The sequence below is a fragment of the Tigriopus californicus genome, chromosome 10, assembly GCF_007210705.1.
Source record: "Tigriopus californicus strain San Diego chromosome 10, Tcal_SD_v2.1, whole genome shotgun sequence".
Classification (NCBI taxonomy): domain Eukaryota; kingdom Metazoa; phylum Arthropoda; class Copepoda; order Harpacticoida; family Harpacticidae; genus Tigriopus; species Tigriopus californicus.
Window position 1 is genome coordinate 10,232,130 of NC_081449.1, and position 27,850 is coordinate 10,259,979.

The 27,850-nt window shown below is 42.8% G+C and overlaps 6 protein-coding genes across 6 annotated transcripts in view; 3 read left to right on the forward strand and 3 right to left on the reverse strand.

The window, feature by feature from the left end:
- The window catches only part of LOC131889485 (INO80 complex subunit B-like), a gene marked incomplete in the record, with an annotated part of 1,529 nt that extends 940 nt beyond the window's left edge, over window positions 1-589 (reverse strand). Inside the window, 1 exon segment of the mRNA XM_059238599.1 lies at window positions 1-589. Within this exon segment, the coding sequence (XP_059094582.1) occupies window positions 1-386 (386 nt within the window).
- Window positions 1-629, reverse strand: part of LOC131889486 (U4/U6.U5 small nuclear ribonucleoprotein 27 kDa protein-like) — a 3,005-nt gene extending 2,376 nt beyond the window's left edge. Inside the window, exon 1 of the mRNA XM_059238600.1 lies at window positions 506-629. The gene's annotated coding sequence lies outside the window, so the exon portion shown is untranslated. The remainder of the gene's footprint in view (window positions 1-505) is intronic.
- Window positions 630-4,646: 4,017 nt separating this feature from the next.
- LOC131888843 (uncharacterized) lies at window positions 4,647-9,258 on the reverse strand. The gene is made up of 3 exons (XM_059237785.1): window positions 8,973-9,258; window positions 7,639-7,998; window positions 4,647-5,187 (listed from the first exon to the last, which is right to left on the reverse strand). The coding sequence occupies exons 1-3, from the start codon at window positions 9,108-9,110 to the stop codon at window positions 4,855-4,857; spliced, it is 831 nt and encodes a 276-aa protein (XP_059093768.1). The 5' UTR covers window positions 9,111-9,258; the 3' UTR covers window positions 4,647-4,854.
- A 5,255-nt stretch (window positions 9,259-14,513) lies between these two features.
- LOC131888845 (hexokinase-like) lies at window positions 14,514-16,287 on the forward strand. The gene is given in 1 exon segment (XM_059237787.1): window positions 14,514-16,287. A coding segment is annotated over 1 exon segment (1,494 nt). The 5' UTR covers window positions 14,514-14,670; the 3' UTR covers window positions 16,165-16,287.
- Window positions 16,288-20,341: 4,054 nt separating this feature from the next.
- LOC131888151 (eye-specific diacylglycerol kinase-like) lies at window positions 20,342-25,789 on the forward strand. The gene is made up of 3 exons (XM_059236934.1): window positions 20,342-22,472; window positions 23,360-24,193; window positions 25,283-25,789. Exons 1-3 carry the CDS (start codon window positions 22,304-22,306, stop codon window positions 25,420-25,422), a joined length of 1,143 nt encoding a protein of 380 aa, XP_059092917.1. The 5' UTR covers window positions 20,342-22,303; the 3' UTR covers window positions 25,423-25,789.
- A 302-nt stretch (window positions 25,790-26,091) lies between these two features.
- LOC131888152 (epoxide hydrolase 1-like) lies at window positions 26,092-27,499 on the forward strand. Its single transcript, XM_059236935.1, has 4 exons — window positions 26,092-26,463; window positions 26,566-26,672; window positions 26,740-27,063; window positions 27,140-27,499. Exons 1-4 carry the CDS (start codon window positions 26,156-26,158, stop codon window positions 27,412-27,414), a joined length of 1,014 nt encoding a protein of 337 aa, XP_059092918.1. The 5' UTR covers window positions 26,092-26,155; the 3' UTR covers window positions 27,415-27,499.
- The last annotated feature ends 351 nt before the right edge of the window (window positions 27,500-27,850 follow it).

Sequence of the window (27,850 nt, forward strand, 5' to 3'; positions counted from 1 at the left end):
GGGGTCTTGGTACTGGGCAGAGACTGATTTCGCGGAGACGGAGAATTTTTGGCATTTTTGGGATTACGACGATTTCGGACCACACTGGGTGTGGTCGGCGCTCGCTTTTGAGCTCTGGGTCGAGGCGTGGGGGCGGGTTTAAGCGTGCCCACGCAATCGGGACAAAAGTAGGGCATATCTTCGCGCTCGACCACATCATCGCCGGGTTTGACGCCCACACATCCGAAATGAAACCAAAGCGCGCACGTCTCGCAATTAATGGTCTGCCCGATGTACGTGGAAGTGCGGCACACGATGCAGATTGAGTCGTCCACGGGCGGATCGGCCCCTACGTCGACGGTCAAGCTTTCCGAATCCGAGTCCGAGTCGGATGCACCCGCTGCCATGTCGTCAGCGGGCTGAACCGGCGCTGAGGAGCCTTATATACAGGCTATTCATATGTATGGCTTTGTTGGATCGAATAACGATGTATTGAGCTGGGATGGGATTGGTGGTAAAAGGTTACCGAGATGAAAGGCTGGATTTGTACTAGAGAAATGTCTTGGCCTTTCTTGACTCGATCGATCCAACGTTGTTATTGATGTTGCAGTTCTTGTTGTAGCTGATGATGTTAGGACTGTTAGGATGTTAGGTCTAGGAGCACTGAGGATAGGACTTTTTCATTTCAGGGTGGCCAAAACATGTCACTACAACCAACCCCTGAGCCTAGTCTTCGTTGAAATGAGAGATGATTTGTTTTCTATGGATAAAATGGGCCGCTTCTTGCCACTCATAACCATTTCGATAGCAAACACCATCTAACACATGCACTTTATATTCTGGGATGACCTACAGTGAACAACTTGCAAAGAAAGCAAAATAAGTGAAGTACAGGTTGCATCACTTATAACCAGGCACAGAAAAATTGTATTTTAGAAACAAATAAGTCATTTCAGCGAAAAGTATTAAAAGTAACTACTACTTATTGGTTGGATATCTAACTGTTTTGTTGCTTAGTCGTTCCACATTACGGCTCTTTTTGGCACTACAGCCTTAAATCTGTGCTCTGCCAATCCACGCTCAGATGTTGAGCATTTGTTTTTCAAGACTGTAGCCAAGGCTGCCTGCCACAATTGGGCAGTTCTTAGACTCAACCTTCCTCTCCAGATTTGACTAAATAGAAAAGTTCATTGGATTTCAGAGGCAAAACCATGTTCCCAATGATGTTCCTGGATCTATGAAAGTATTTTCTGCTCCAAAAGCCCAATGTTGATGTCTGTTTTGATTTTGACGCCCTCCGGTGTGGTCACAAGGGGGTTCTTGGCAACTTCTTGCAACTTTCATCAGTGACACCCAACCAAACCCTGAAACGGCTGGATTTTGGCCAACAAATACTGTTCTGGAGTATTTGGGACTGTCTTCCAATTTGCAGGTATACAACTTATCATTTTGACGGTTCCATGCTTACTGAGAAAGAGAATTGAGCTGGAGTCGCCATTTTCAATGCCTAAACTCACAAGGTATTAAACTTACTTCCCACAGATTATCATTTTCACCTTTGACGAATCAATGATAAGTCATGCAGCTTCAAAATTGCGGAAAATTTAAACGGGCCACCCTGCGTATAAAAGTTTCAGCACCAGCACTGCCAGGTGGCATATTTGCATGCCAAAAAAATGTACATCTGGCATATTTGGGACCCCTCTGAGATGCAAAAACATATTTGGCATGTTTTTCTAGTCTGGCATGTTTTCTGACATGTTGCGAGTGTCTACCTGCAAGGCTGTTAAAACTTGATAAATATATAACAAATGTTGGAAAATGGACACTTGGATATTCCTTGCCTTGACATGTTTGATGTAACTGAAATGTTTCCCTTTGATGTCTATTTTTGCCATTTACCTCTAGTGTATGAGGCAGCTATTAAATGCGAAAACTATTGTTCTCTAACCTTTACTAAATCATTGGATTAGGTGGTCATTGTTCGTCTACACGAAGGATATTGTAACGAAAGATTTTTAGTTATAACCAAATTTGGTTGTGGTATTGATTTTTTTTTTTCATGATTTACAGAAATGGCATGTTTTCTGGGAAATTCTGGCTATTCAGCCAGAAAATGTTACTTGTCCAACCGTCCACTAGTAACAATATCCTTGGTTCAAACCCCGGTGCTGGAAGGTAACCTTTTAAGTGGAGGAGATATGGGGTAGTGGTTAGTGCAGTTTCCTTGCTGAGAGAGATCTTTGGTTCCATTCTCCTTCCTCACCTTTCTCCAAAACAGGATTGGTTAAAACTCACCCGTTGGATAAAAAAACCCAAGACCACTAATAGCAAATCTTTCTCATTTTTTTGTTTATTTTCCGATGACGTTCCTTTCCCTTTCTTTGGCTATAATTTGATTGATAATGAAATCGGAAGAGCAATGTCTTGATTTCATGGACTAAATGATAAGAAACTCTTGCTTTGTGGTGTTCAATCCTTAATGTTCTAAAGGTATATTTTGGGTTTCCTGCACGGTTTTTTTTAAAAATGGCGTGTCAAATGCAATGGCTTATTTGCTCCAGTTCTTTGACTAATGGACTAATCCCAAATCAGCGGGGCAACTGCCAAAAACTTTTTACTTCTGCTGTTGAACATTTCGCCTCTTTAATTCTGAAATGAGACAAGTTCGTCTTATTCCCCTCCAAAGTACCTGTTTTGGTATGGCGTTACTATCTTTAAAATGTAAGGTAATGGAGTAGATTTTTTTTTGTAACAGTTTGGTTGTCTTTGGCTCAAAATAAAAAAGGGTCTAACTTGAACATTTGATTAAAAATTAATAAATCCCGTCCAGTTAAAAAAACCATTTAAACTCATCGAGTAAAACACCCGTCCCACCCGCCCATCAAAACCCCAAAAAACCGCCCTGGGATAAACCCATTTGCCAACCCTGCTCCAAAGAAAAGAGACCAGGGTTTGAATCCAAAACTCCTTAGTAGAAGATTCTTGCCTTGTGCGTGCTGCCTCTTGGGCTGCTTGGCTACACTAGCTCCTTTTGCTCATCTGTCTTAACAAGTTGAACAAAATTTGTTTTAAAAACACAAATTCTAAAAAGTTAGGTTATACTGTCCTTTCAATTCAAGCTGATAACATTATAATGCAGTTTTTACTCGATTGAATAAAAAAAATTGACTAGTGGACTGCGTTTTACTTATCTAAAATTTCGATGGATTTTGTTGTAGGATAGCATTCTTAAAACTTGACTAGGTTTAGGAGAAAAACTTTGAAGCATCTAGATTTATATATTTGCAGACTGTCTGGTGATTGCTACCGTCTTCCCTATGAGCACAAACTGTTTAAACTGGTCCTTGAGGTAAGCATTATCTGCTTGAGTTTGAAGAAGCTATTCATATTCATGTCTTTTTTGTTAAGAGGAATACCTTGCCGCTTCTGGGAATAGTATCCTCAAAAATTCAAGGGGGAAAGACATTCTTTGGTTCGGTTTTTCACGGGCTTTTCTAACCGCTACGGGGATTTTATCCCCAGTACTATTAAAATGAATGGTTATGATTTTTCTATTTATTACCTTTCAATTTTTATATGATATTTGGTCTACCAACGAATTTGAGTTGGCTGACCGAGATAGTCCTTGAAAGTAAGGCCTGATCTGGAATGCTACTTAAAAAATTGTCAAAGTCTGACTTGAAAGATGCAACCGGATCAATAAGGCCTACGTTTTCCCTACGAATATTAAAGGGAAGCTAATTAAACAATGAAGGGGCCTGAGAAAGAAGAGAAGTGGACTTCATTGTTCGAACTAGCCTGGATTCTCGAGGGCTTGAAGGTGCTCTCAAATCGACCATTGAGCCTCTAAGGTCACTAGAATTGACCCTAAATCCTGGCTTGGGACAAAGCTCATTGATGCTTTTTAAGACGTACAGTATCAGATACCTTTCGAACTTTCTCTGGATACTGTACAGTCCCAACCTTTCTAACCTGTCACAACACGAGAGCTCTCTCATATTCTCAATTTTCCTAGTAAAACATCTTTGGACCTGCTCGACCTTTTGCAAAGCTGCTGAACTAATTGGAGCCCAAATGGGCGAGGCATATTCAAGATGCTGCCGAACAGTCGCCTTGTACAGAGTTACCATCGTGATACTATCTCTGGACTTAAACGTGCAAAATATCCAACCTCATATTTGAAAAGCTTTGCCAACTTTCAACTGGATAAGCTCATTTAACTTTCCATTATCTTGGAGGACGACACCTAAATCCTTCATGGACGAAACTTGCTTAATACGTTTGCCTCCATTATCTATGATCGGAGGGTTTAATGGCCTTTACCCAAATGTCTTTGAACAAAATTTCATTCCGTTCAAGGCCATATAACTCTCAGCAACCCAAGAGCATAATTGATGTTAGACCTTTGCCAGAGTACCGGAATCTTGACCAGTCGTGCCACATATTAATTTTGTATCATAAGCATAAGAAGAGATACTGACATTACTATTGTTAAGCTTCTGAAGTGGGGCAATGTAGATGATAAAAAGTAAAGGACCTAAAATGGAGCCCTGAGGGACACCCGAGTTGACATCATGTATGTCACTAAGGGATCTCTCGACCTTAACTATTTGCTTTGAAATGATTCTAGCTATAGATAATAACAAGACTGAAAGAAGAAAGACTTCACAATGATGCTACCTAGCCTATATTTCGTTCCCAAATATGAAGTGACCAGTTTGGAAGTTTGAAATCGAACAGAACTGTTATGGTGCCAATGGGGTTTGGTTATGGTTAATATTGACGTTGAATATCATTTTGCCGAGCTCTGCTCTTTGAAACAAATAAATGGGATTGATCAGGGATGGAATCGCGATCCTGATTTTTATGTTTTCACAATATTGAGTACTCCATAGCGAGAAGGAACTTTTGATCATCCTTTTCATGTTCACTCTTATGCTCATCCGGGATTCCCATCAGAAACGAATGGATCACATCATCGGTCGCCACCAAGCAACTCGAGGCTTTTCGGACAATGTCGTTGCACGAAATATCCAAGGGATGCACCCGACCCTTGTAGGTAAGTTCGGGTACGCCCGACTTGCTCCTCATCCGAACGAGGGCCGTCATCGTCTTGGCCAGGTCCGGAGGACAGTCGCAACAGATCCAAGAGTACCACAAGTCACTGTTTTTGTATTTATGAAGTACGGAAAAGAAAGTGAGACCCTGGAAGAAATGATAAGCAAAGCTTGTGGCAAACAATGTCCAAAAGGTAACTAATTTTTTATTTCTAGGATAGATTTACCGTCTAAAATCCATACTTTTCAAAATGAAACTCTTTGCAGAAAAATGTCTGATCAACAAAGTACATTTGAAAACTCTATGTGATAAGTAATACCGTAAAAATGAGTACTCACGGACTTTAACACACTCCATATACAGAACCGCCATTTATATGAGCAATTTTGGGACCCTCAAGCTCAACTTTAAAAGAGCATTTTATTTCTCTTCGAAAAAAATTACCTCACAAAATTGGACATCCATGCCCTACTCAAAAATCTCATTCAAAATATCGTCATATGTTGTTATCACTTATCAGGCTTGTGTCTGAAAAGTTTTGTGAGTACAAAGTACCTCTATCATCTTCGGGCATAAAGGTCCAATCAGAGGGGATGAAGAATCCTAAGGAGCCGGTATTCTTGCGGGAAGTTTGGCATGCATATCTCTCGTCTTGAGCCTAGATGGATTGCGTAGTCCAGTAGGTTATAATTACGTGTAGATGAAGGACATGACACTGATCTTGTCCCAAAAAGCGGCCATGTTCTCCTTCAACCTTACCTATATGAGCCTGGCTTGAAGTATGGGTTGGACCATGGCTGCCTTATCTTTGATTTACTCTTTATTGTCATTCGGCAGCTCTTACTTTCAAAAAGTGTGATACAGACTTCCAAAATGATTTGAATGAAGGTTATAAGACACTTTTTCCCAAGACCATTACTGAAGAGAAGGTTGGGAATGCCTTCGAACTGGAACTTCTTGGAGCTAATATACTTGACCCTTTAGTTGTTTGTTACACTTGCGGAACCGGTTTTTTTTATCAGTTCCTGATTTGTTGGCATCCCTTCGACTATTTGTTCTTCTGATTGGAGCCAGTAGATTGTGAAAGTCATTGAGCCCCCAGGTCGTCCTTAACTAGCCTTCAAATGGTAGTTTGAATAATTTCAGATGCCTTGACAAGGTTGGAAATGTTCCAGGCTGAATTTCTATTGACTGTGTCCTTCACTGAGGATTTGATAACTTTAGTGAACAGAGATGATAGTCATTAATAGACGTAAGAAACAAGATTAATATCTAAAACCGAATTTTTTGCCAGTCTCGTCAAATCTGGGACAAATTACCTAATTCGCATTTTTGAGGAAAAATACCCTCTTCTACCTCTGTTGGCGTTTTTCTTACTCAATTGATAACTAAGGGATGGATTTGAATGTTGACTAAATATTTTTAACCGGGTGCGGAATAATTTTGTCACAGATTCCTCAGAAATGAACATAGCTATCAATCATAATACTATCTTCCAAGCTCATAACTTCGACCTCTTTTGATGAAAAAAAATCATAGCACTCTTTTTTGCTTCTTTTGTTTAGCCGTCAAATAAAACAGAGCACATTATTGTTTTCCAATTCTTGAGAAAGATGACACCATTGCTAAGAGAACCTCTTCGTAGAAAATAATGATGATCCGCAAACATCCTTCAACTTATTCAAGTCTTTGATGCTGAATTTCTCACTTGGACAGGTAAGACTAGTATCAAAAATTGTTTTCCAGCATTTTTCTTCTGACGTTCTTTGTCCCTTTTCAGGTTGATTGGATATAGAAGGATATTGCGTAGAAATATGAGTGTAGGCGCTTTTTGCACCCTTCGTTGTTTAAAGAATGAATATGCAAATAATCGATGAGTGTGCATTTTGCTATAGAAGAAGACACAAAAGAGTTACTTTTACTTCTTCTTACAATGAGGTAAAACTTCTTTAAAGTTATACCAAAGACGACAAATGTCCATTTAAAGAAAAATGCAGTGCAATAACCAGAGTTTGGGCATTTTGCACAGCTTCGACAAACATCACAACCAACTCGCATCGTGATCCAAATAATCGACTGAGTTGTGCTACAAAATACTTTTAAAAAATACTTTTCTAGGTAGCGTTGGATACCACTTAAAGTCCAAACTTTTTGAATTGACCTAAGGCAGTTTGGGAATAATTTCAAACCAATACTCTCATAGGGTAGGGGTGAATTGATTGCACAGTGAAAATAATTCGAGTGGAACTTTTTCACGGTTTGCACCTATTGAGTTATTAGTAAATTGAATCCGTCAAGAGTTTATCTTGCACTCTATGATTGTAATTGACATCCCCATTTAATGCAATTTTATTGGCAATTTTGACATCAGCATTAATTTTATTGTCTGTGCTATAAAAAAAAATGTGAAACTATCAATAAATGAAAGCGATGGCCAAATGGATTAAATTTTCGGTTTTTTTACCTATCCCGTCCGATTATTGTAAGAATCTAACGTCCAAACATTGCATTCAAGTTGGATCCTTCGTTGTACAATAAGAGTTACCCACAGCAACGCTACAAAGTTCCGTCGAGGCGCTTCATTGGGTCATCACTTACATTCTTCTTCCAAATGCTCATTGGCCAAGTGACGGTGAACGACCGTTTCCTAAGGTCGTCAGGATCGATGATCCAAACACATCGATCCAAGTCCTTATCCTCGATATCATTCTTGACATGATCAGGATGGTCCTCTTTGAAGTGGCCCAAAAGCTCTTTGGCCACCACGACCTCTCCACACTCCAAGTCGGGACAAAACACTTTTCGGAACTCGCATTTGGTCTCGTGTTCAATCAAGTCTGACAATAAGTCTTCGTGGAAGCATCCCACTGAAGAGTAGATGCATGGACGAGGAATGTCCGCATTATTTAGGAGGTTTTCGGCTATTCTAGATCTCTGCTGGTCGAGTTCACAACCACCCTGAAACCATGGAGCAAACGAAACGGCACTAAATATGGTATGACTGGATTCTTCGGGCTTTGAGAGATATTGGCATAAGAAAATCACAGAGGGTTCTTTTTCCGATTATTCATAATCTTACAAGGTGTTTTCATTTTGGTTTTTGATTTATCTTCACTTTATTGAAATAAGGTCAGTGAACTCCCAAGAAATTTTGCGAATGTCATCAGTATTGGTGCAAAAATTATCAAATAAGATCTTAGAACCAAATTTAAATATATTTGTTATTTTTTTATAGGTCATTGCTACTTCTTAGAAAAAATGGGCAAATTGATAAAGTCAGTCAAATGTTTCTTGTTTGATATATATTTGTCACTTTTTCTAGGTCATCTGCTACTTTTTAGACAAAATGGGCAAATTGACAATGTCGGTTAAATTTTTCAGTCATGTGCTAAACATGAATTTGTCAAATTCTTTGGTATTTTTGGGGTTTTGCCAATCTATTGGCCAGTTTTGGGTTTATTTGACAATTGATCTACCACTTTGGCTATTTTTATTCGCCATTTCTGGATCTTGAAAGACTTTTTTCCAGAAACCTACAGCCCCCTGATGAGCAATGAACACCGGATGTCCATGGATGTCCATCGGGCCTTGAATGAAATTATCAACTTTGGGTTATGGAAAAAGAACGACCTACGATTCACCTCCCATTGATAGAGGGCAAAATCTTTCAAATTTGGAATCAATGATAGTTCCCCCGCTATAGATCCAAAATCATTTTGGGAGGGTTTAAATGGAAATGCTTTGAACACAGATTACAATAATTACGATAATTCGTGAGCAACAATGACCTAACATGTCCTGAGCATTGACCAATACGTTTTCTCCTTCCATCATATAGCAAAATGTTCAATTCATTACAACGACCATTACAGCGGCCATTTTGCAATGATCAAGACCTTTAATTCCCTCGAGACGCGTCTTGTCACACTTACTTGAGGACACTTGGCCATTCTTGGCTTACAAGCGGAGCAGATCAGATGACCGTTTTCACATTGAAAGATTGGCGGACCTCTCGGGGTCTGGCAACAGATTGGGCACTCAAGCTCATCGATCAGGAGAGCCAAATCCATACCAAGTTGATTGGATGACAAAGTTCGGCCGAGTGACGTACATACGTCGAGGCGAATCAGGAACAGGAACGATTGTCCACGACAGAAGCCAACTAAGGTCGAACTACGTTTACAGAGGTGTCTAAACCTTCACTCCAAGGGGAGCACGTGCAATTGCAATGGTGAAAATTGTGAAAAATATGCACATTTTCAAGCCCTCACTTGATAGTATCATCCTTGAAATCCTTCGAGACATCTTTTTGTCGGGACTTGCGTCTAAGGTGGGTGGTTTAATCCCGTTTTCTTCAACTTCTGGAATTGAAAAGAGTGTAAGTGAAGCTCCCATCCGCTCCCTGTGGGAAAAGACTTTTGAATCTTCCAATGTCTTCATGGCTTCCATTTTGCTCGGATTCACGTGTCCAAAGTGCCCGTCATAAGGTTACACAAAAAGGCTCGCTTGGACCACGTTTTGCGCCCTTGCTCGTTGGTTCCTATTCATGCATATAAAGACACGGAGACCTTCAAGAGTAGTTTTCGCTATCCTTTGGCAATCTGTACATCGTACAAGCTTGTCTTTACTTACTTATTTGCTTCGGTGCACGTAACAGATCGATGTGATAGAAATTTCAGTTCTATTTATTCTGAGCGTTTACTTACAAGTTGTAATATGAAAAAGTCGACGAAATTACAAAATTCAGCAAATTTTTCTCTGCACAATGATATTGATATTGAGTAACATCTCGACGAAATTAGTAAATTGAGCAAATTGAGTTCAAAGAACCAATCATCAGAAGTACGTTCCTTGCAATGTATTATCTTTTGTCGTGAGCGCACAAAAATGCACAAAAATTGCATCAGGTTCACGAGACAAAGTTTTGTTTTTGTTTCCGAAGCTACTTTTTGCATCACAAATGAGATATCAACGCTCAATCCATTGTTATTTTGATCTGTGATTTTTTGCAAACAATAAACATACAATTTTGGATTCTCAACGAGTATCGACCAATCAATTTGAACTTCGAGCCATTATTGTTTTTGCATTCTTTCTTGGAATTGCACGACTGTTGGTTACTACGTTTTAAGTGGGAGTAGCTCTTACGTTAGCAACTCAAATTATGCTCCAAGATTCATTTCAGCCATCGATCTTTAAAGTTTTGAAATCCACAAGCAAATAACTCTATGGATTCAAGTGGCGCAGAAATCAATTCTAGTTGTTGTTTTTCAATCGACCAGTCATAAGTACGAGTAGTTATGTGTCTTAAATTTGAAAGGATCGCATTTCCCTGAAATTTCTTTTTGTCGTCATATCAAATTTCGTGGTTCAAATCTGAGCTACATAATCTTGAGAACCAATTTCTACCGGCTAATAATCGGCGAAGCTTTTGAACGTGCATTACTCGAGTGGAGTCCAACATGTTTTTTGATGCTTTTGGCGATTTCCGGGAGAGTGAAGCAGAAATACCGTAAGAAGGCATTCTCCTTCAACGAAACCATCACTACTTGAATGCGTCCACAGATAACCATGCAAGGGGAATTATCTGGACGGGGAGTGCATTCTCGGTGTGCGATACACCACCTCCCAAAATTCGTAACACAGCCTCATTATCCACTTCAGGGGCATTAAGAATTGCTTGCGGCTATGCTATTTTCGAGATACTCATTCTTGGAGCCACGCAATCATCCCGTCCTATTTTTTTAACCCACCGCCTCAAATGTCTGTTCGCCCAGCTTTGTGTCATGCAATCTACTGTTTATTCCACCCAAGAGCATGGAAGATGGCGTTGGGTGCTTATCGACGCCGGTATTCATCTTTAAGAATTACGAATCATCCAAGAACTCAAATCGGGCCCTAATGACGAACGTCATTGAAATCCTAATGACGACAGCTTCCTGTACCAATTGGTTGTGGAGCTTTTGACTAATTCTTGAGGTTTACTTTGACGGCATGAACACCACATGCGGAAGCAAAATGAACCTCATATCCTCTTCAATCTGTTGGGAACCATTCACCCTTGATGGATGATTTCTTTCATCAAGTAGAATTGTCTCTGAGTTGAAAATGAAGCATGAAGAGTCTAGAACCAGTGCAAAACCAAGAACTGTCATATTTTGCTCAAAGGCATTTAGCACCCCTGTCAAACCTCGATGCCATCTGCCATCTGTTCTGGCCTAAGGTAAGGTGCCTCGAACCCGTTGGTCATTGAGTGTCCACTAAATAAACATACCGAGGTCCGTATGCCTCTTCTAAGAAATGAGAACATGATGATGATGATGATTAGAGGCCTAGTGTCCAAACGAAGAGCTACTCTGGGTAGTGATGATGATGATGATGACGAGTGTTGTCAAATGGTACAGCACGGGGGAAATCATTGAAGTGAGGCTACTACTGACTGCAAACATCCGACCAATCGTGGTGGTTCTTCTTGCTTGCTTACTTGCTTGCACCACCAAGTTCTCCATGCTTTCGTCGTCAACCATTACATACGTACTTGTGCTAGTACGTGAACACACATGCAACCACTTCATTCAGAGAGCCTCGACCAAAAAAGACGAGGAGGAAGAAAAAGGTGAAGGAGTAGGAGGAAGAAGACCAAGCGATTGGAGGAAGAGGCAACATCTCCCATAACTGTTTCCTCCAAACTCGTACATTCACTCACATGCTGGTAAAACGTTCCGGGAGGAGAAATCCATTCAGTTTCAGTCAAGATATCAAACTCTGAAGTGGACAAACGAGAATCGTACTTATTCCTGTCACAGACATTTTCACCTATTAAAGCACTGCATCCCAAGGCAAAAACAATTATCGAACAAGTGTTTTAGTGTTTATTGAAACAAGCCCAACGTCCGTTATGGCTAGGAGTAAAGTCTTATGGTATTGGGTTACCCTGGTCCTAGTCTTCCTTTTCCTCGTCTTGACCGTCCATTCAGCGAGTTTGGGTCCCAAAAGCCTCTCGGCGCAAATCGAATCAAACTCTCTACAAGTAGATCCTGATATAGAGTCATCTGAGAAGCAAATCATCTTATCGAGGCCCAAACGAGCAGCCTCGTTCTTGGGGTATGTGGCTATGATGTTGCTTGTGGCCAACACCGCCATGATGGTGATGTCTAGCATGGTGGAAGACGTAACTCGAGGTGCGGCATCCAGTATACCGAGCTTGAGCCAAAATGAACAAGAGGGCAATTTCAATCGAGTTATGAGCTCCATTCAAAGGTTTCGGGATCGAATTTTGGGGAGCAGCAACGAGAACGAACCCAATGAATCTGAATCTTCTTCTGAGGGGGCCTTGGACGAGATCTACACGTACACATCAACTACGATAAGGCCATATTTTGCTACTCGACTCTCACAATTTGATGTCGCTACAATGACTCCAAGGCCAACAAAGGCCGCCTCCATCAACAAGATGCTGGAATATTTGATCGAGAAGAAAAAGGCCCAAGGAAACACACTGAACACTGATGATCGAGCGATACTAATGAAGGTTATCTCGGAACAAAAACGAAGACTCATCGGCCTGGATTCGGAACATGCCGTAATGACGGCCAATGGCGGCACTGACGTTCACATTGGTGGAGACGGAATGACTTTTACGGCTCCTCAAGAGTCCTTATCTGGTGCCGATAGCTCGCCATCATCGACCTTTGTGAGGAGAATGGGATTACCGGCTCAGATTTCTAACTACTACACCATGGGATACACCTCGGACAACGTGATGGATCAAGATTTGTATCAAGGTCAAATGCTCCCTAGGGATGATCCTTACGAACACATTTCCTCTCCCCCAATGGATTCAACGTTCACCGACGACGATAGCCTTGACCAAGCCGATATCATGTACATGAATGACGACAGCGACACCCTCTCTCTGGCTCCCGAAGGCAAGTCTTGGACAACAGGTAAGGACAAGAACCCAGGAGTATCTCGCGGGATTCCAGGATTCGGCGTCCTGACCGCGGCCTTTGTTCTCTTAAATTGCGCTATCATCATATTTGATTTATGGCGCGATCCCAACAACTTTTGGGACCGATTCAAGCCTGATCAAAGCAAAATTAATTCCATAGAAACACATGATGGACTACTCCATGGATTTGAAAACTTATCTCAAAGCATCCTAAGTGGAATCAAGAAATACCAACAATTGGAAGATCGCCCAAGTGTGACTGATCCAAATGGCCCCAAAGAAACCGTGGAAACAAGTATGGCTCTGGTTGAAGCGGCTGAAGCTACCACCGAAGATATTGTACAATCCTCAGATTCGATGAATGCTCTCCCTGAGTCTGAGCCAAATAACAGTATTGACGATGAGCCCAGTCAAAAAATTTCCAATGCAGTTTCGATGATAGCCACAAAACGGCAAGCTCCTACTACCAGTACTGTTTTAAGACATTTGAACACTAAAACCACAATCGAAATGGCGACGACAGAAGTTATCTCATCCAAGCCAACGACACGAAAGACCACCACCATGACGACCACAACCACCACAACCACTGCCACCACCACTACCCTCGCCAACACTTCAACATTTAGTCCTCAAATAGCCACAACTTCCACTATCACTGCCTCTAACCACTCACCATCAATGAGATTGGGATACAATACCGAAAAGCCATATTCCCTGAGGGGAAAGAAACCCTTACCAAACTTGAAAGAAACTGACAAGTCTTTGCCGTTGCAATACATCTATCCCCTGAAACCATCGCCTGTCCCTCAATCATGGTCGTGGGAGGACGAACTACGTCCTTTATCTCTACAAGCGGGAGATCAATACAGTGAAGATAGTATTCCTCCTGTGACGGTGAGAAGCCAAATCTTTATTCCGACTCCGAGAGAAAAAGGGACTACTCGGCCAACCAAATCCTCCCCAAACGCCAGGCCGACGACTGCCACTCCAAAATCAGAGCCATCCACCTCGACATTGAAGAGTTATCCCTCCGGCAGTATATTCACTCGAATAATCCCGTCCATCGATTTCTCAGCCATATTCGACAAGTCAAAATCAGGAAGACTCGAGGAAAATGAAAAGACTCCGGATAGGGAGGCCACGTCGAGTGATGAGTCAGATCGATTTGATCCGGTGATCTCACGAGACATTTTTGATCTTACGAGCAATTCTTCAGCGAAGGGAGAGATGGCGGCGAACTCTCGTGATAAAGTAGATAAAGGCGCTGACCTTAAAGGAGGTGAAGCTGATGATGATGATGATCATCATCATCATCATCATAACCGTCATAGCAATGACACAGGTACAACAATCCCACTGACTCACACCAATCTAAATAAGGCCGCCGTCCTCAAGAACGACGTGTTAGCCGATCTGCAAGAAATCCGATTTCGACACAAATCTTCTCCATTGGCCTCTACCGACGATGGGAAAAAAGAATTGTGGGAGATTCTTGGGCGGAGACGACGCTAAGCATTAAAATCTAAATTGTACAAAAGAAACATATTTTCTATAAAACTGGATGCCGCATTACTAAAATACATACCTATACAATCATGACCAACACCATGTCTCAATCTCCTATGATCTCTCCTTCGTGAGAAAAAAATCACTTTTATCTCTGATTGAGTAACCTGATGGAACCCCGGATTTTGACTCCGGACAAAACCATCGGTGAAGAGAAAGAAGCAACGGTTTGGCAATTCAATCGCGGTCAAGGGCACAAGAAAAACAGGGCCACCTTCAATTTCACTAACATTACCAACATGGAGGCCAAGGACTCGTCCACTCGAGCTCGAATCAGAGCGATTTGCAATGAACTACATATCTCCAATGAACAAGCCCATCAAGTTCAAAAATAAATGAGCTTGGCCTTGGAACAAGGCTTGAGCCGCCCAGGTTCATCCTCAGTGAGATGCTTGCCCACCTTTGTCAGGCACATGCCGTCCGGCAAAGAGCAGGGCAAATACTTGGCCCTCGATTTGGGAGGCACAAATTTTCGTGTGATGGTTGTCGAACTTTTAGGCTCCCCTCAAAAGCAGCCCTTAATCACGGTTCGGAAGTACCCAATTCCCGTGGCGGTGATGTCTGGTAGTGGCGAGGAGTTGTTCGATCATATTGCCTTGTGCATGTTGCGGTTCTTGTCAGAAATTCAATTACATCCGGAGAACATGGCCCTTGGGTTTACCTTCAGTTTCCCCTGTGAGCAAAGCAAATTGAATTCAGCCACGTTAACTCAGTGGACTAAGGGGTTTTCATGCTCTGGAATGGTGGGTGAGGATGTTTGCGCTCTTCTCCGCCGATCCTTGGACAAACAAGGCCTAGGAGGCATCAAAGTATGTGCTCTACTCAACGATACCACCGGTTGTCTTCTCTCGTGCTCTTTGCGAGAGTCTCGTTGTCAAGTGGGATTGATCGTGGGCACGGGATGCAACGCCTGTTACGTCGAGAACTGTCGAAACATCAAGGCCATCCCCGGTGAGCTTGAAGGCGATATGATCGTGAACACAGAATGGGGGGCCTTTGGCGAAAAAGGAGAAATGGATTTCATCCGTACCAAATGGGACCGTGTCGTGGACCAGGCATCGATCAATCCCGGCCAACAGATTTTTGAGAAAATGATCTCGGGCATGTATTTGGGAGCTTTGGTGCGACAAGTGTTGTTGGAGTTGGTGGCCCAAGGATTGCTTTTCCAAGGCGTTAATTGCCAAAGACTCACCTTGTGCCAAGATTCCTTCGAGACCAGACACATTTGTGAGGTCGAAAATGACCCCTTGGGCGAGAATGATCGATGTCGAATGGCCATGAGAGAGGTCTTAGGGCACAACCAAGTCATCTCCCCCTTGGACTGTTATGCCATTAGATTGGTGTGCGAAGAGATCTCGCGACGAGCGTGCATGGTCTTAGCAGCTGGCTTGGCCGGTCTTCTTCGAAGGCTGAATTTGAAGGACGCTGTGATTGCCGTGGACGGAACACTGATTCGCTGTCATCCTCTCTTTACTTTGATCATGGCCAAGAAGATCACCCAGCTAATGGGCAAGGGCTACAAATTTGAATTGAGGTTGGCCCGGGACGGTTCTGGTTTGGGAGCAGCCATCATGGCTGCAGTACAAGCCAATCGAGATGAATGATTAAGCCAACACTGGAACGGAGATGGGGATCTTTGTTAGCCAACGTTAGTGATCAGATGAGCTTGGAAATCGACAGTGTCCATATTAGTCAAAGAAAATAAAGCAATCTCATATTCTCTAGCATTAGTCGGTGAGCATGGATATTGCTTTACAAACTCTCAGAAATACGTCAAGTTGATAAGATCCGTTTGAATAGAAAGTGCTGACTGTTTGTTGCAAGTACGGAGGATGCCTTCGTTTGAAGTGGCTCGTCAAAGGTTCGACCATCAGTCATACTTGCAAAAGACCATGGCAATCATGTATACCTAAGTCGCTATTTCTCCCCATCTAGAGATTATAAGAGCATGGACTGTTGGACGATGGTTGGTAAAAATGTTTCCCTTTGATATTCGAGCTGGATAAACCTCATAAGCCTTCGGCTTATGGACATCTGAAGTCTCACATCGCCATCAATATTATACACAAAACCCCTAATTCAAGAACCAAATACAAATATACACCTACATGTGTGCTTCCAAGGAATCAACCCAAATCCTGATTGTGTTCAGACCAACTCGTGCACCTTAGGAACAGTTGAATGCAAAAGTTTTGGCACTCGTAGAATTGGATTCTTATTTTGTCGATTATGAACAGTTATGTGCATTGACCGCTTCAGGCCTCACGCCTTATTTTACTTGTGCCATTTGTGAACCGTTGGGAAACGTGGGCTTTGGATTGTTGTCGTCTAAGGAAGTGTGGACTTGAAATGCATGGAAGGGCGAAATCAGGTGCTCACAAATCAACAAGACAGATTTGGCTAATTATGGCACAAATCCGGGACTGTACGTCGTCAGGACATATCAACTTGGTAAACAAACTGGTAAACAATAGCTGATTAGAATGTGTGTAAAGAAAGATGTATTCAATACAAAAAATGTTAACGATACTAACAATAAAGGTCCAATTCACAGCCAGACTAGAGCCATACTAATCTTACCTATATAAATAACTGATCTGACCTACCTAGTGTTGTGAATGTGATCTTCTTTGAGCAAGTCATCGACCGAATGAAATGATAGAAATCGAATAAGCCTTAGACTTTGAAGTGCTCGAGTTCACAAATAACATTGCCAATAGTCAAATCATTGGAATGAGTGTTTGATCGTCGTAACTTACCACGACAGTACGTTATTGTAATAGATTCAATCGCAAATCTAAGCTCAACCACACTAAGATTCATCAGATTATGCTGATCAGCTTGCGATTCTGTCGAGTTAGGCTAGTTCTCAGGAAAAATAGGCCAAATAGGTCGGGCAAGTGGAAATCATTCGGACATTGGAAGACTACGTACCGACTTCGAAGCAACTGGAAAAGGATCTCAAATGTCTGTCACGTATACACTGTCTAAAACAATACAAATACTTGAACAATGCAACACTTGGACATTGATCTTAAATAGTGACTTCTTGGAATCCTTTCATTCTGCGTTTGAAGCTCTAGATTTTCTTCCAATTTGCATCAACTAACGAGTCAGTGGCCCTGATTAGTGAACGTGACCTGCTTAATGGGCATTGCTGGACAAAATCCTAAATAACACTTCTTATTCTGAAAAAATGTATCGAAACCCTCCAATATCATTGGTGCCCACATACAATAAATACAGCGCATGGTATTTAGAAAATATGTTTATACTCTACTTGTCAATTTGAAGTATTCAGCTAAAAGAACATGATTTGGAGATAGGCTGATTGAAGAATCTTTCATGTCTCTATTCACATTTTTACCCTTCCCAAGTTTTACGTTCTACCAAGTGATCTTGTTTTTGTCCGTGTACTTTGGAATCGGTATCAAAAACTTGAGCTCTCATTTTGCCTCATTATTACCGGGATCCGACGAAGAAAAAAAATCTAATGCGCCATCGTTCTTCAAGCCATTGCTTGTACCAGGCTAGTATTTTGGCTTCAAGATCAAAGAGGGACCGGTCCATGTTCCAAGGCAGGGACGGGTGAGGATAACTCAATCGAGGCTTCATCGCAAGAACGAGGATGAAGGTCGGGAGCAGACGCTGCAAAACATCCTACTGATCCAACAAAGCTAGACAAAGCTAGCCCGCCCAAAGAGAGTTGCTTCATGAACCGAAAGCAACAGCTAATATGTCCGATTGAACATCCAAAGATGGCACAATATTAATCTTGCTATCGGCGTTGTACCTGGCTTAACACTCAGACAATAGACATTAAGATTGAATTTTGTGCCGTTGTACTGAAGAGGAAACAATCCCGACTTGACTTCTGAGAGCCCAATGAAAGTATGTATCATTGAGAGCTGGCTTATGTCAGTGAAGTGGGTCCAACCCTCCCCATCACACTCATGCACAGATGGACATCCTCCTCCCACAAGCCAGGTCCCAAGGCCTGTGGCAAGGAGAAAAGGACAGAACCGTGAGTGCGAACAACCGAACAACCGAACAACCGAACGCCCCGCGAGAAATGGGCAGGAAAAGTCGGGACAAGATGAGCGCGAAGTAGAACGTGGAAGGTGTGGACGGACGGCGGCGAGCGGTAGGAAGGCGGATGAGATGAAGGATTTATGTCGAACATCCTAAACGAGGGATACAAGTCGAGTCAGACTTCACTACTCACTTGGCGCGTTCTATTACTCCTTTTGAACTACGTGCAAGAGCGAAGGGATGCCATGATGCGAGGACCTAAAAAAGCGCCATCATATGTAGAAGTACCGCCGTATCTAGTTGGACACATCATGGCTACTTGACTTGTCCTCACTACAGCACGTACGATTCATGCAACGACTACTAGTCGGACCACAAAAAATTCCTACTGTGTGTACTAGATAGATACACTAGTCTCGCTGCCAATGTCCGTTCCGTTCTATCCTCTCATACAACTGCACTCATTTAGAAGAGAGTGAGTGAGTGAAAGGTGAGTGAGTGAGTGAGTGAGTGAAAGGTGAGTGAGTGAGTGAGTGAGTGAGTGCGAGGGGAAATTGTGCTCCCCAAGCCAAAGTGCTCTGTAGTTGTACTGTATATATGTGTATGCAGGTATGCAGTGTATGGAGCAATAACAGAGAGAGGTCTTAGTGACAGTACACATATACAGTACATACGTACGTACGTACATTCCCAAGGAGTAACAGGACCTCATACTCGTTGTACGAGGTACGTAGTGTGCATGTGGAATTTGACGCGTCCCCAAGAGTTATCTATCTATCTCTCCATTAGGTATTCCGTAGACTCGATGGACCCCAGTTTCTTTTTCCATCACTGGGCCCACATCACAGACGCGTGGAGGAGAGAAAATGAGCGAAAAAAAAATCTGAAGTGAAAATTCCATCTATCTTGCCCACAAACAGACTCACCAAATGAGCTGTCCGACCTTTATGAGACCGAGGGTCGGTTGGAATACGCAAGCAAACGAACTATAAAGCATCCCCAGTCCGCTTGCGTCTGAGAAGTGTCAAGTGCTTCGTTCTGTGGCTCAACCTGAACAAAGACAAATTTCTTCCCGCTACTTAACGTTACGGCCTCCCTCCTCCCGAGTCTCGACTTCCTCTCAGCTTCTCGGGTTCTCGAGCTTGGTCGATTCAGATTGAGGGGACACACAAGATCCCGCCACCAGACACAAGTGTTTTCTACCTGGATTCTCAAGTCATGCCGTCTTATCGAACACGCACTACTACTGCTCAATATAGTGATCGACCGTGCATTCATTCCAGCTAAAAAAGAGCAGTTCGTTCGTTCTACTTTGATTCACCACGAAGCCTTGTACCTCGGATAACCTCTCGTTCCTGAAACTTAGCAATTTCGTTCCCACAAGACGGGGAAAGCCAGAGGTCCCCTCCACCTGCCTTCAGGTTCTCCGCAATACCTACGTACAACGAGTCAATTATCAAAGAAGGTGAAAACATCGAAACTCCAATCCGAACGTGATCATCCATAATCCCCGAGTGAACAAACTGTCGACGGGTTGTGTGGTCTTGGATCAAAGATAACATCGTAGTAGTCGCAGGAGGAGGAGGAGCAGGAGCAGCAGCAGCAGCAGCAGTGGTGGTGGTGGTGTTGGCGGTGGTCCGGACATTGGTAGACATGGTCCTCATCATGGTTCAGTTTGTTCGANTGGTCTTGGATCAAAGATAACATCGTAGTAGTTGCAGGAGGAGCAGGAGCAGGAGCAGCAGCAGGAGTAGGAGCAGCAGCAGCAGCAGCAGTGGTGGTGGTGGTGTTGGCGGTGGTCCGGCCATTGGTAGACATGGTCCTCATCATGGTTCAGTTTGTTCGAGATCAGAAGAAATGGCCGGGACCTCGTTTGTGGCTCACTGTCGCCCATCAGAGACACTTGGTGCAAGCGTAGATCGCGCCTCCAGAAGTCTGTACGTGGAAGCTTGTCGACCCACTCAGTCCTCGTCCTCTTTCGGTCGGCGAAGGAAAACGGACGATGAGGCAGAGAAATATCCTGGCTTCTCCATGTTGTTACTGACTGTTGAGGTTCATGTTTTTGTCTTTTGTTAAGTCCACGATCCTCGATTTGTTAGCTGCGCTTCCCCAAAACTCTTATCAGTAGTTGGGGTTCATCTCAACTCGACAGTTTTCCTACGGGAGTGTACGTACGTGAATGTACGTACAACAGCCTTGCTTCATGGCAAGGAGTGGATGAAGCAAGATGAATTCAGGAAGGTCAGCAGCCTAAGGAGACAATGTGCAAAGGACCGTTTACGTCTTAGTGAATATGTGTCGTTCTCCGCAAGCTGTCGCCGAATAAGTGATGATCCACAAACCGTGTACGTACAAATAAGCACATCCAGCAAGAAACGTGTTCATAGTCGCATTCAGAGCAACAAGATTTGGAAATAATCATCCTTATCCTTCCCAAGAATTAGACAGAGCTCCGGAGCCCTGATGGCCAGACCGAGCTATGATCGTACAACAGTTGTTACATTCTAATGCAGAATGTCGATACAAAATCCTTAAGCGTCAAGTGTCTTTTATCGAGGGTCATATGGTTGATCCATTTCGTGGGGCTAGTGCATTGAACACTCACTTCAGCAGGAACCGCTTCGAATCCAACCTCGTCTCGGTCTCGAAAGAGTGACTCCTAAAACATTCTTAGACATCCTTGATCTTGCCATCACACATGTTTAACGCTTATTCGCTGATTGCAACCGAACTCTTGGACGAGAAACACGACGTAGCAAACGAAGAGTGACGGAAGTATTCATCAGTGATTATCCATGGCCTATTGCAAGAAAGGGAGAAATGAGAAATTACTAAGCAGCACGAAGGTCTCAACAACATTCAACATACAGTCTTACGTATCAGATCTTTACACTTCTTAATGAGCTGAATAAGCCTAACCTCGAGACCATACATAGTCCTTGATATTTTCATGGCTTGATGAGTTATACACTTCTATAGATTCACGAGTGTGGCCAGACGGTCAAAATAATCGCGACCAAGCCTTTAATAAAGACTACCCAGACTAGCAACTCTGGACATTGTTGTGCGTTGTGGCCAGTTGTGGCCTGTTTTGCCCTCAACACAGCAGTGAATCATCTCCATCGGTGGCAAGCCAGACTAATGAACCAGAATCTCGGATGCATCCAGTCAACCTCTGGAAAACTAAACAGAAACCTACTGATAAGGAACTGGCGTCTCCCCAATACCCAGCCCCACACTAAACACGAGCACCATTTGTATGTTTTTTTTTTGCTTTCACCATAATTTGATTCATTTCCCTTTGGTTGGGATTTCCGTGCTCCCACGCTCTCATTTCGAAGCAATGAGCCCATCCCCAAGTGCCAAGATCTCGTTGGCTACCCCTTTTGTCGAGTCCTTTGGGTGAAGGGAACCAGAATCTGGCATCTGATCCCTATTGCGCGGGATTCGTTTCAAAAGAAGAAGGAGACTTTGTCAAAGGAACAGGCAAGATTAGAGGGCCCTTCCGAGGAACCAGAAACCAAAAGAACTTTTGTGCTCACAATGTCGGAATTTCCAATTTACTAATATCCTCCAACGAACTGACGCCCTCTGAACTCAGAACGATCTACCTACAGGTGAATAAGCTCGTCTTTGTCTCAAGGGATATTTTTGTGGTCGAGGAACTGTCGTGACGTCAGGTGCTATCACTGAGAAAAACAAAGCCTGAACATGTTTATTGCATTAGTGAACCCAAAGTCCGGAGGAAACATTGGCAATCACCTTCTTCTGAGGTTCAGTGAGATCCTGGACGAAGATCGTATCTACAACTTGTCAGAGGTGGGAGGGCCTAGACGGGCCCTCATGGAACATCGACACACTGATAACCTTCGGATAATAGGTGAGTCCTGTGTATTGCTTACCAAAATCTTCTGCATGTAGTTTGTACGTACGTACATCTCGTTTTCCCTGACGTCATGAAATTCGAACGTAATTTCCCCGGACATCCTCTTCAAAGGGACGCATATCATCAAATCTATGCCACAACTTGACGAGTTGTATTCGCTGGAGGATTTCTATTTGATAAAGGAACAGTTTGCAATCGTTCGCATTACTTCAACTCAGGATGCAATGATTGAAATATGTCATTTTGACTCGGCCATCTGAATCAATCTGTGAGGCAATCCAGGGATATGCAAGTTTTTTGGGGCCGGGGGTAATGTAAAAAAAAGCAGGGCTTATCATAATGATACACGTTAGTTTTGGCTAAGCTATTTATTCTCTTGATGACTCACTTTCCAGACCAGCATTCATAAGCATCGCACGGTTATTCATTCGAACAATCATTTGTCTTGAGGTTACGTCCATTATCCATTTGATTGTTTGCTGTCCGAATTATTCAAACCATTTGTTTGCTTCATATCATCATCACCATCATCATCAAATCTTTGGCCAGCGTTTCTTCATTTGATGGGCCTTAGATCCCCTTACCGTTTTGGATCCAGCTAAAATTTTATGCACAAATGCCCTTGATTTAAGGAAAGTCGTGCACGAACACTTGTGTGTACGATTCAAGGACATTGTAGGATCCATTATCATCAGATTGGGCGAGTTGGAGGATTACTTCCTTCAGCTTTGATCTACTTATGTGATACACAACGAATTCATTTTTCTGTTTCAAATTCTTCCACAGTGGGATAATCTATTCTCCAAGCCTTTTGCTCTTTCTTAACTTGTCGAGCTATGGTTCCATTCGAAAGTGGTTTTATGATTCGTTCTCTCTTTCAGCATGCGGTGGAGATGGAACCGTGGGTTGGATTCTCTCCGTTATGGACGATATGGAGTTTCCCCCTGCGGAGAGACCTGCCATTGGGATCATTCCATTAGGCACCGGAAACGATCTGGCCCGATCGTTGAGTTGGGGCGGGAAATTCCGAGACAAACCTTTGCGGAAAGTGCTCATCGATATTCATAACGCGGATATCATCGATCTAGATCGTTGGTCTCTGTCCTATTGTCCCTTGAGCGAGCACGGGGACACACCGGAAGAAATTGCCAATGCCGATGACAAACTACCCCTGGATGTGCTCAACAACTATTTCTCGGTGGGGATCGACGCTCATATTGCTCTGCAGTTTCACAAGGCGCGCAATAGCAATCCCGAGCATTTTACGTCCAGGACACGCAACCTTCTTTTCTACGGTCTGGCAGGCGGCAAGGACTTGTTTAAGCACCAATGGCGCAACTTGATGGATCACGTCACGATTGAATGCGATGGAATCGATTACACTCAAAGGCTCAAGGCATATGGCACTCATAGTGTGATGTTCTTGAACATTCGGAGCTACGCGGGAGGAACAAAACCGTGGAACAGAAAGTATGGTCCACAGTGCATGAATGATGGCCTACTCGAGGTCGTGGCCATTGACAACTTAGATCTGGCCATCCTCCACGCGGGCGGTAGTGGGGCCAGTGTGTGTCAGTGCAAAAGAGCTGTCATCACCACCAATTCGTGCGTACCAATGCAAATCGACGGCGAACCATGCCTTATGAAGCCCTGTAAAATTGTTATAGAATACAGGAATAGGTCCAAAGTGCTAGTGAGAAACAAGACTGCATCATGTGAGTACCATTACGTCATCAGCCATTCAAGTGCCTTAAAAGCGTGAAAGCAAAGGCAAGAGTAGAGAGAGAGAGAGAGAGAGAGAGAGAGAGAGAGAAAGAAAGAAAGAAAGTAAGAGTAACTACAAAAATGCTCCAAACAGTTCTGGTTGAACTTGCCAGAAATGGGTCAAGCTCAAATATTGTAGATGCAGAATATGTGCCGATGCACAGCAATTTCTTTCATAATCCTTACTCCTCAATTCGATCATGGCTTGTATGACTGGCTGGCATAGACGATCCAAGTTTAAAGCTCGCCGTTGCTTGGGATTCACAAGAATGCGCTTTTTCCGTAGATTGCAAGGCGGCTGATTCCCCAACCAGGTTCCGCTGTTCTTAAGCATGGCTGACTTTAAAACAAATTTTCCATCAAGATTTGGAGAAGATGTAAGCAAATTCTCTAGTTGTGTCTTTTAACACATACTGGATTTGCTTTTTTAACCATATCTTCATAAATGAAATTGAACTTTCACCTACCTAGTCTACGAAAGGCAAAGTAGCACCTGTGTAGAGATTGGTTGCATTCCTTGGAAAGTTAGGGCGGTGATCCTTAATGCCGGAAAAAAGAGAGACCTAGCTCGTGTACGAATTTGTAGCAGGTGGCGTCATATAATCGCCCATGGGCTCGACGTAATCGGCAAGCGACTATTTGCCAGATCCTGCAAACCAATTGAGGCCTCCATAGCTTTAGCAGAATATAGTTATGCCATTTTATATCTCATGAACCAATTGAATGCCTTTCTTCGACCTTTCATACGGTGAAAGTAGCATTTTATTTGGACAGATTTTCCTTGGATGTAATTTGTGGACACATTTATTCTGAAGACCAATCAAATTGGTTCATTTGTAACTCACCTCCGTCGCAAATTTGCTCCCGTTAAAAACTCGCGCACTTATTGGATATATGCAGTAATGGAACATAAGGCTAGAAGATTGCCAGCCAATCAAGTGTCATCTATGTAGGCCGGCCCATATCTAGCCTCAAATTGTCAATTCCATTTTGGAACGCATGATACAAATGACATAATTTCTTTTTCGCATTACTTTTAGATGCCGTTAAAGATGATGAGATTGAAGATTGGGCTGCGAAGAAGATTCAAAGCAGCTTTAAATTGTACAAACATCAGAAGAGTCAATCCCGAAAAAGTGAAAGCGAAAACCAAAAAACCAACGAGGAAACACTTTCCTAGGTCTCAACCACACGATCCACAGACATTGAAACTGAATCAGCATCCAAATGATACCCATTCTTTCACCACCAGGCACCAGGACGAAGCAGACTTCTCAATCCTCAAGCGTCTATTATTGGTTGATCAGATTGATTGGTTCGCATTTAATGAAATCAAATTCATATCCCAATCGTAAGATACATAGTATGTACTGTTGGTTTCATCATCTGTTAGCGAAGTTGATTCGCATAGTCAAGACATACTTCTGAAGATGATGCCTTCACTATTATTAAAGCCCCTCAACTCTGCGCATTCGCTGAATTCTACCACAATTGTTTTTCTTCATTGTTATCATTTTGAGCAAATATAGTTGATTTTATTGTTGTAATGATAATCATTTAAATTAGCATGAACCACCATGATACTGACCTTCTCTCAACGGACAATTTTCACATCTCGCAACCTTTGTTTCACCTCAACATTGGTGGTTGCAGAGTAGATTGATGTCAAAATAGAACCTACTAGAGCGCTCTTCTTCGTCTTCAACACATTTTCAAGCAAAGCGTTTTCCATACATAATCTTAGGTCTAACCAAACTTTTCTTTACAGGGAGCTCTGCTTATCGGAGTATGATTAACAATATTCAATGTTTGTTTAAATACGCGTAGCAACAGCTGCTGGTGCGATTGAATACGTCCAGGTCGATCACTCCGCTATCGGTTGCAAACGTGGAATCACTGACAAAGATCTCACCATGTTTGTAGTCATTTTAAATCAATTAGGTGGACTTCTAGTTTCCGTATTTCCCCTATTCATAGTGTTATTCATGGTCCTTCGACACGGTCGGAAAAGGGTGTTCGAAGTGAAAGAGAGACTCCTACCTCCCGCGATTTTGACTGATCCCAAATGGGGAGAACACGGCTACTTGCAACTACCGGGACTCAAACTACATTATGTTGAAAAAGGAGACCACAAAAAGCCGTTGATGTTGATGCTTCACGGATTTCCAGAGTTTTGGTTCTCATGGAGGCATCAGCTTTTGCATTTTTCCAAAGACTATTGGTAGGACATTCAAAAAATCCGCAAAATTTTCCCCGCAATTATTGAAGGTCAGAAAGGGAAATCTGAATGACTGATGATCAATTTGCATTTTTGTTTCCTAAGGTGTGTGGCTATCGATAATCGAGGTTATGGTGATACAGAGAAACCAACGGGCATAGACCAGTACCATTTGGACAAACTAGCCGCTGATGTGAAACATGTTATTGAAGGTGCGTGTCTTTCAAAGCCGAAACATCCATCTCCGACGGTTCTCGTTTTGATGGCTTGTCTTTGCAGCCTTAGGTCAAAAGAAATGCATTCTTCTTGGACATGACTGGGGTGGTGCCATTGGATATTACTTCGCTGGCAAATACCCCGAAATGGTTGATCAGTACGTTGTCGTCAACCTACCTCATCCGTTATCTTTGGCCCGCCAACTCACCAAAGGGTGGGATCAAAGGCTCAAGTCATGGTATATGCTCTTCTTTCAATGCCCTATTATCCCTGAACGTTTGATGCGTCTGGGTGACATGAACTCATTTGACCTGATGATGAAAGGCATTCAAATCGAGAATCGCGACCAGCTTTGCGAAGCTTACAAATACACCTTCAGGGACCCTAGTGAGTATTAGTTAGTAGCAGCTCTGTCCATCAACCAATTCGAGATTGTATGAAAATGTATTCATCTCCCACCCAGATGCGTTCCAAGGACCGATCAATTACTACAGAGCTGCAAGTCAGTTGAGTGTGACTCACAAGCCGAAACTGAACGATGTGCCAGTGTTTTCGGTGTACGGAAATCAAGATGCTTACCTTAGCATCTCGGCTTTCAAGGGAAGTCGAGATTTTGTTCAAGACTTTCAAGAATGCCCCATTGAAGGCGTGTCTCATTGGGCCATGATAGAGGCTCCGCAGCAAGTCAACTCTGCTATTGAAAGTTATTTGAATAACAAGAGAGGCAAAAATATATAATTGTCACATGGGTGAAAAGAAAAGCATGTCCAGATTGTTATTCAGCATTGACGCAAATATACTGCACTGGAGCGTTGGCAATGGATCTCATGACCTCGAATTGTTAGGCCTTCCCCTCTAACTAGTTCAAATGTACGTACCTTATTGAAGATGTTCCTCCCACTAAAACACATCTGACCCTTTCATGGTTCTTCCTGCTGCATCCCACTCCAAACCAACTTCTTTCCCCGACAACTTGAGAGGCGGTGAGCCTTTGACCGACTTTTTTCTATGATCATGAAGTGGTTGGAAATGTGGGTCAGTGGTGCCATACTGAACCAATCGAAGCTATAGTAGCAATAGAAGAAGGGCAAGCCCAAGAAACATCCAGCAAAGTAACTTTCAACTTCGCTTTTTTGTCCTAGTTGGCTTCCATTTTTGATGATATTATTAGTTG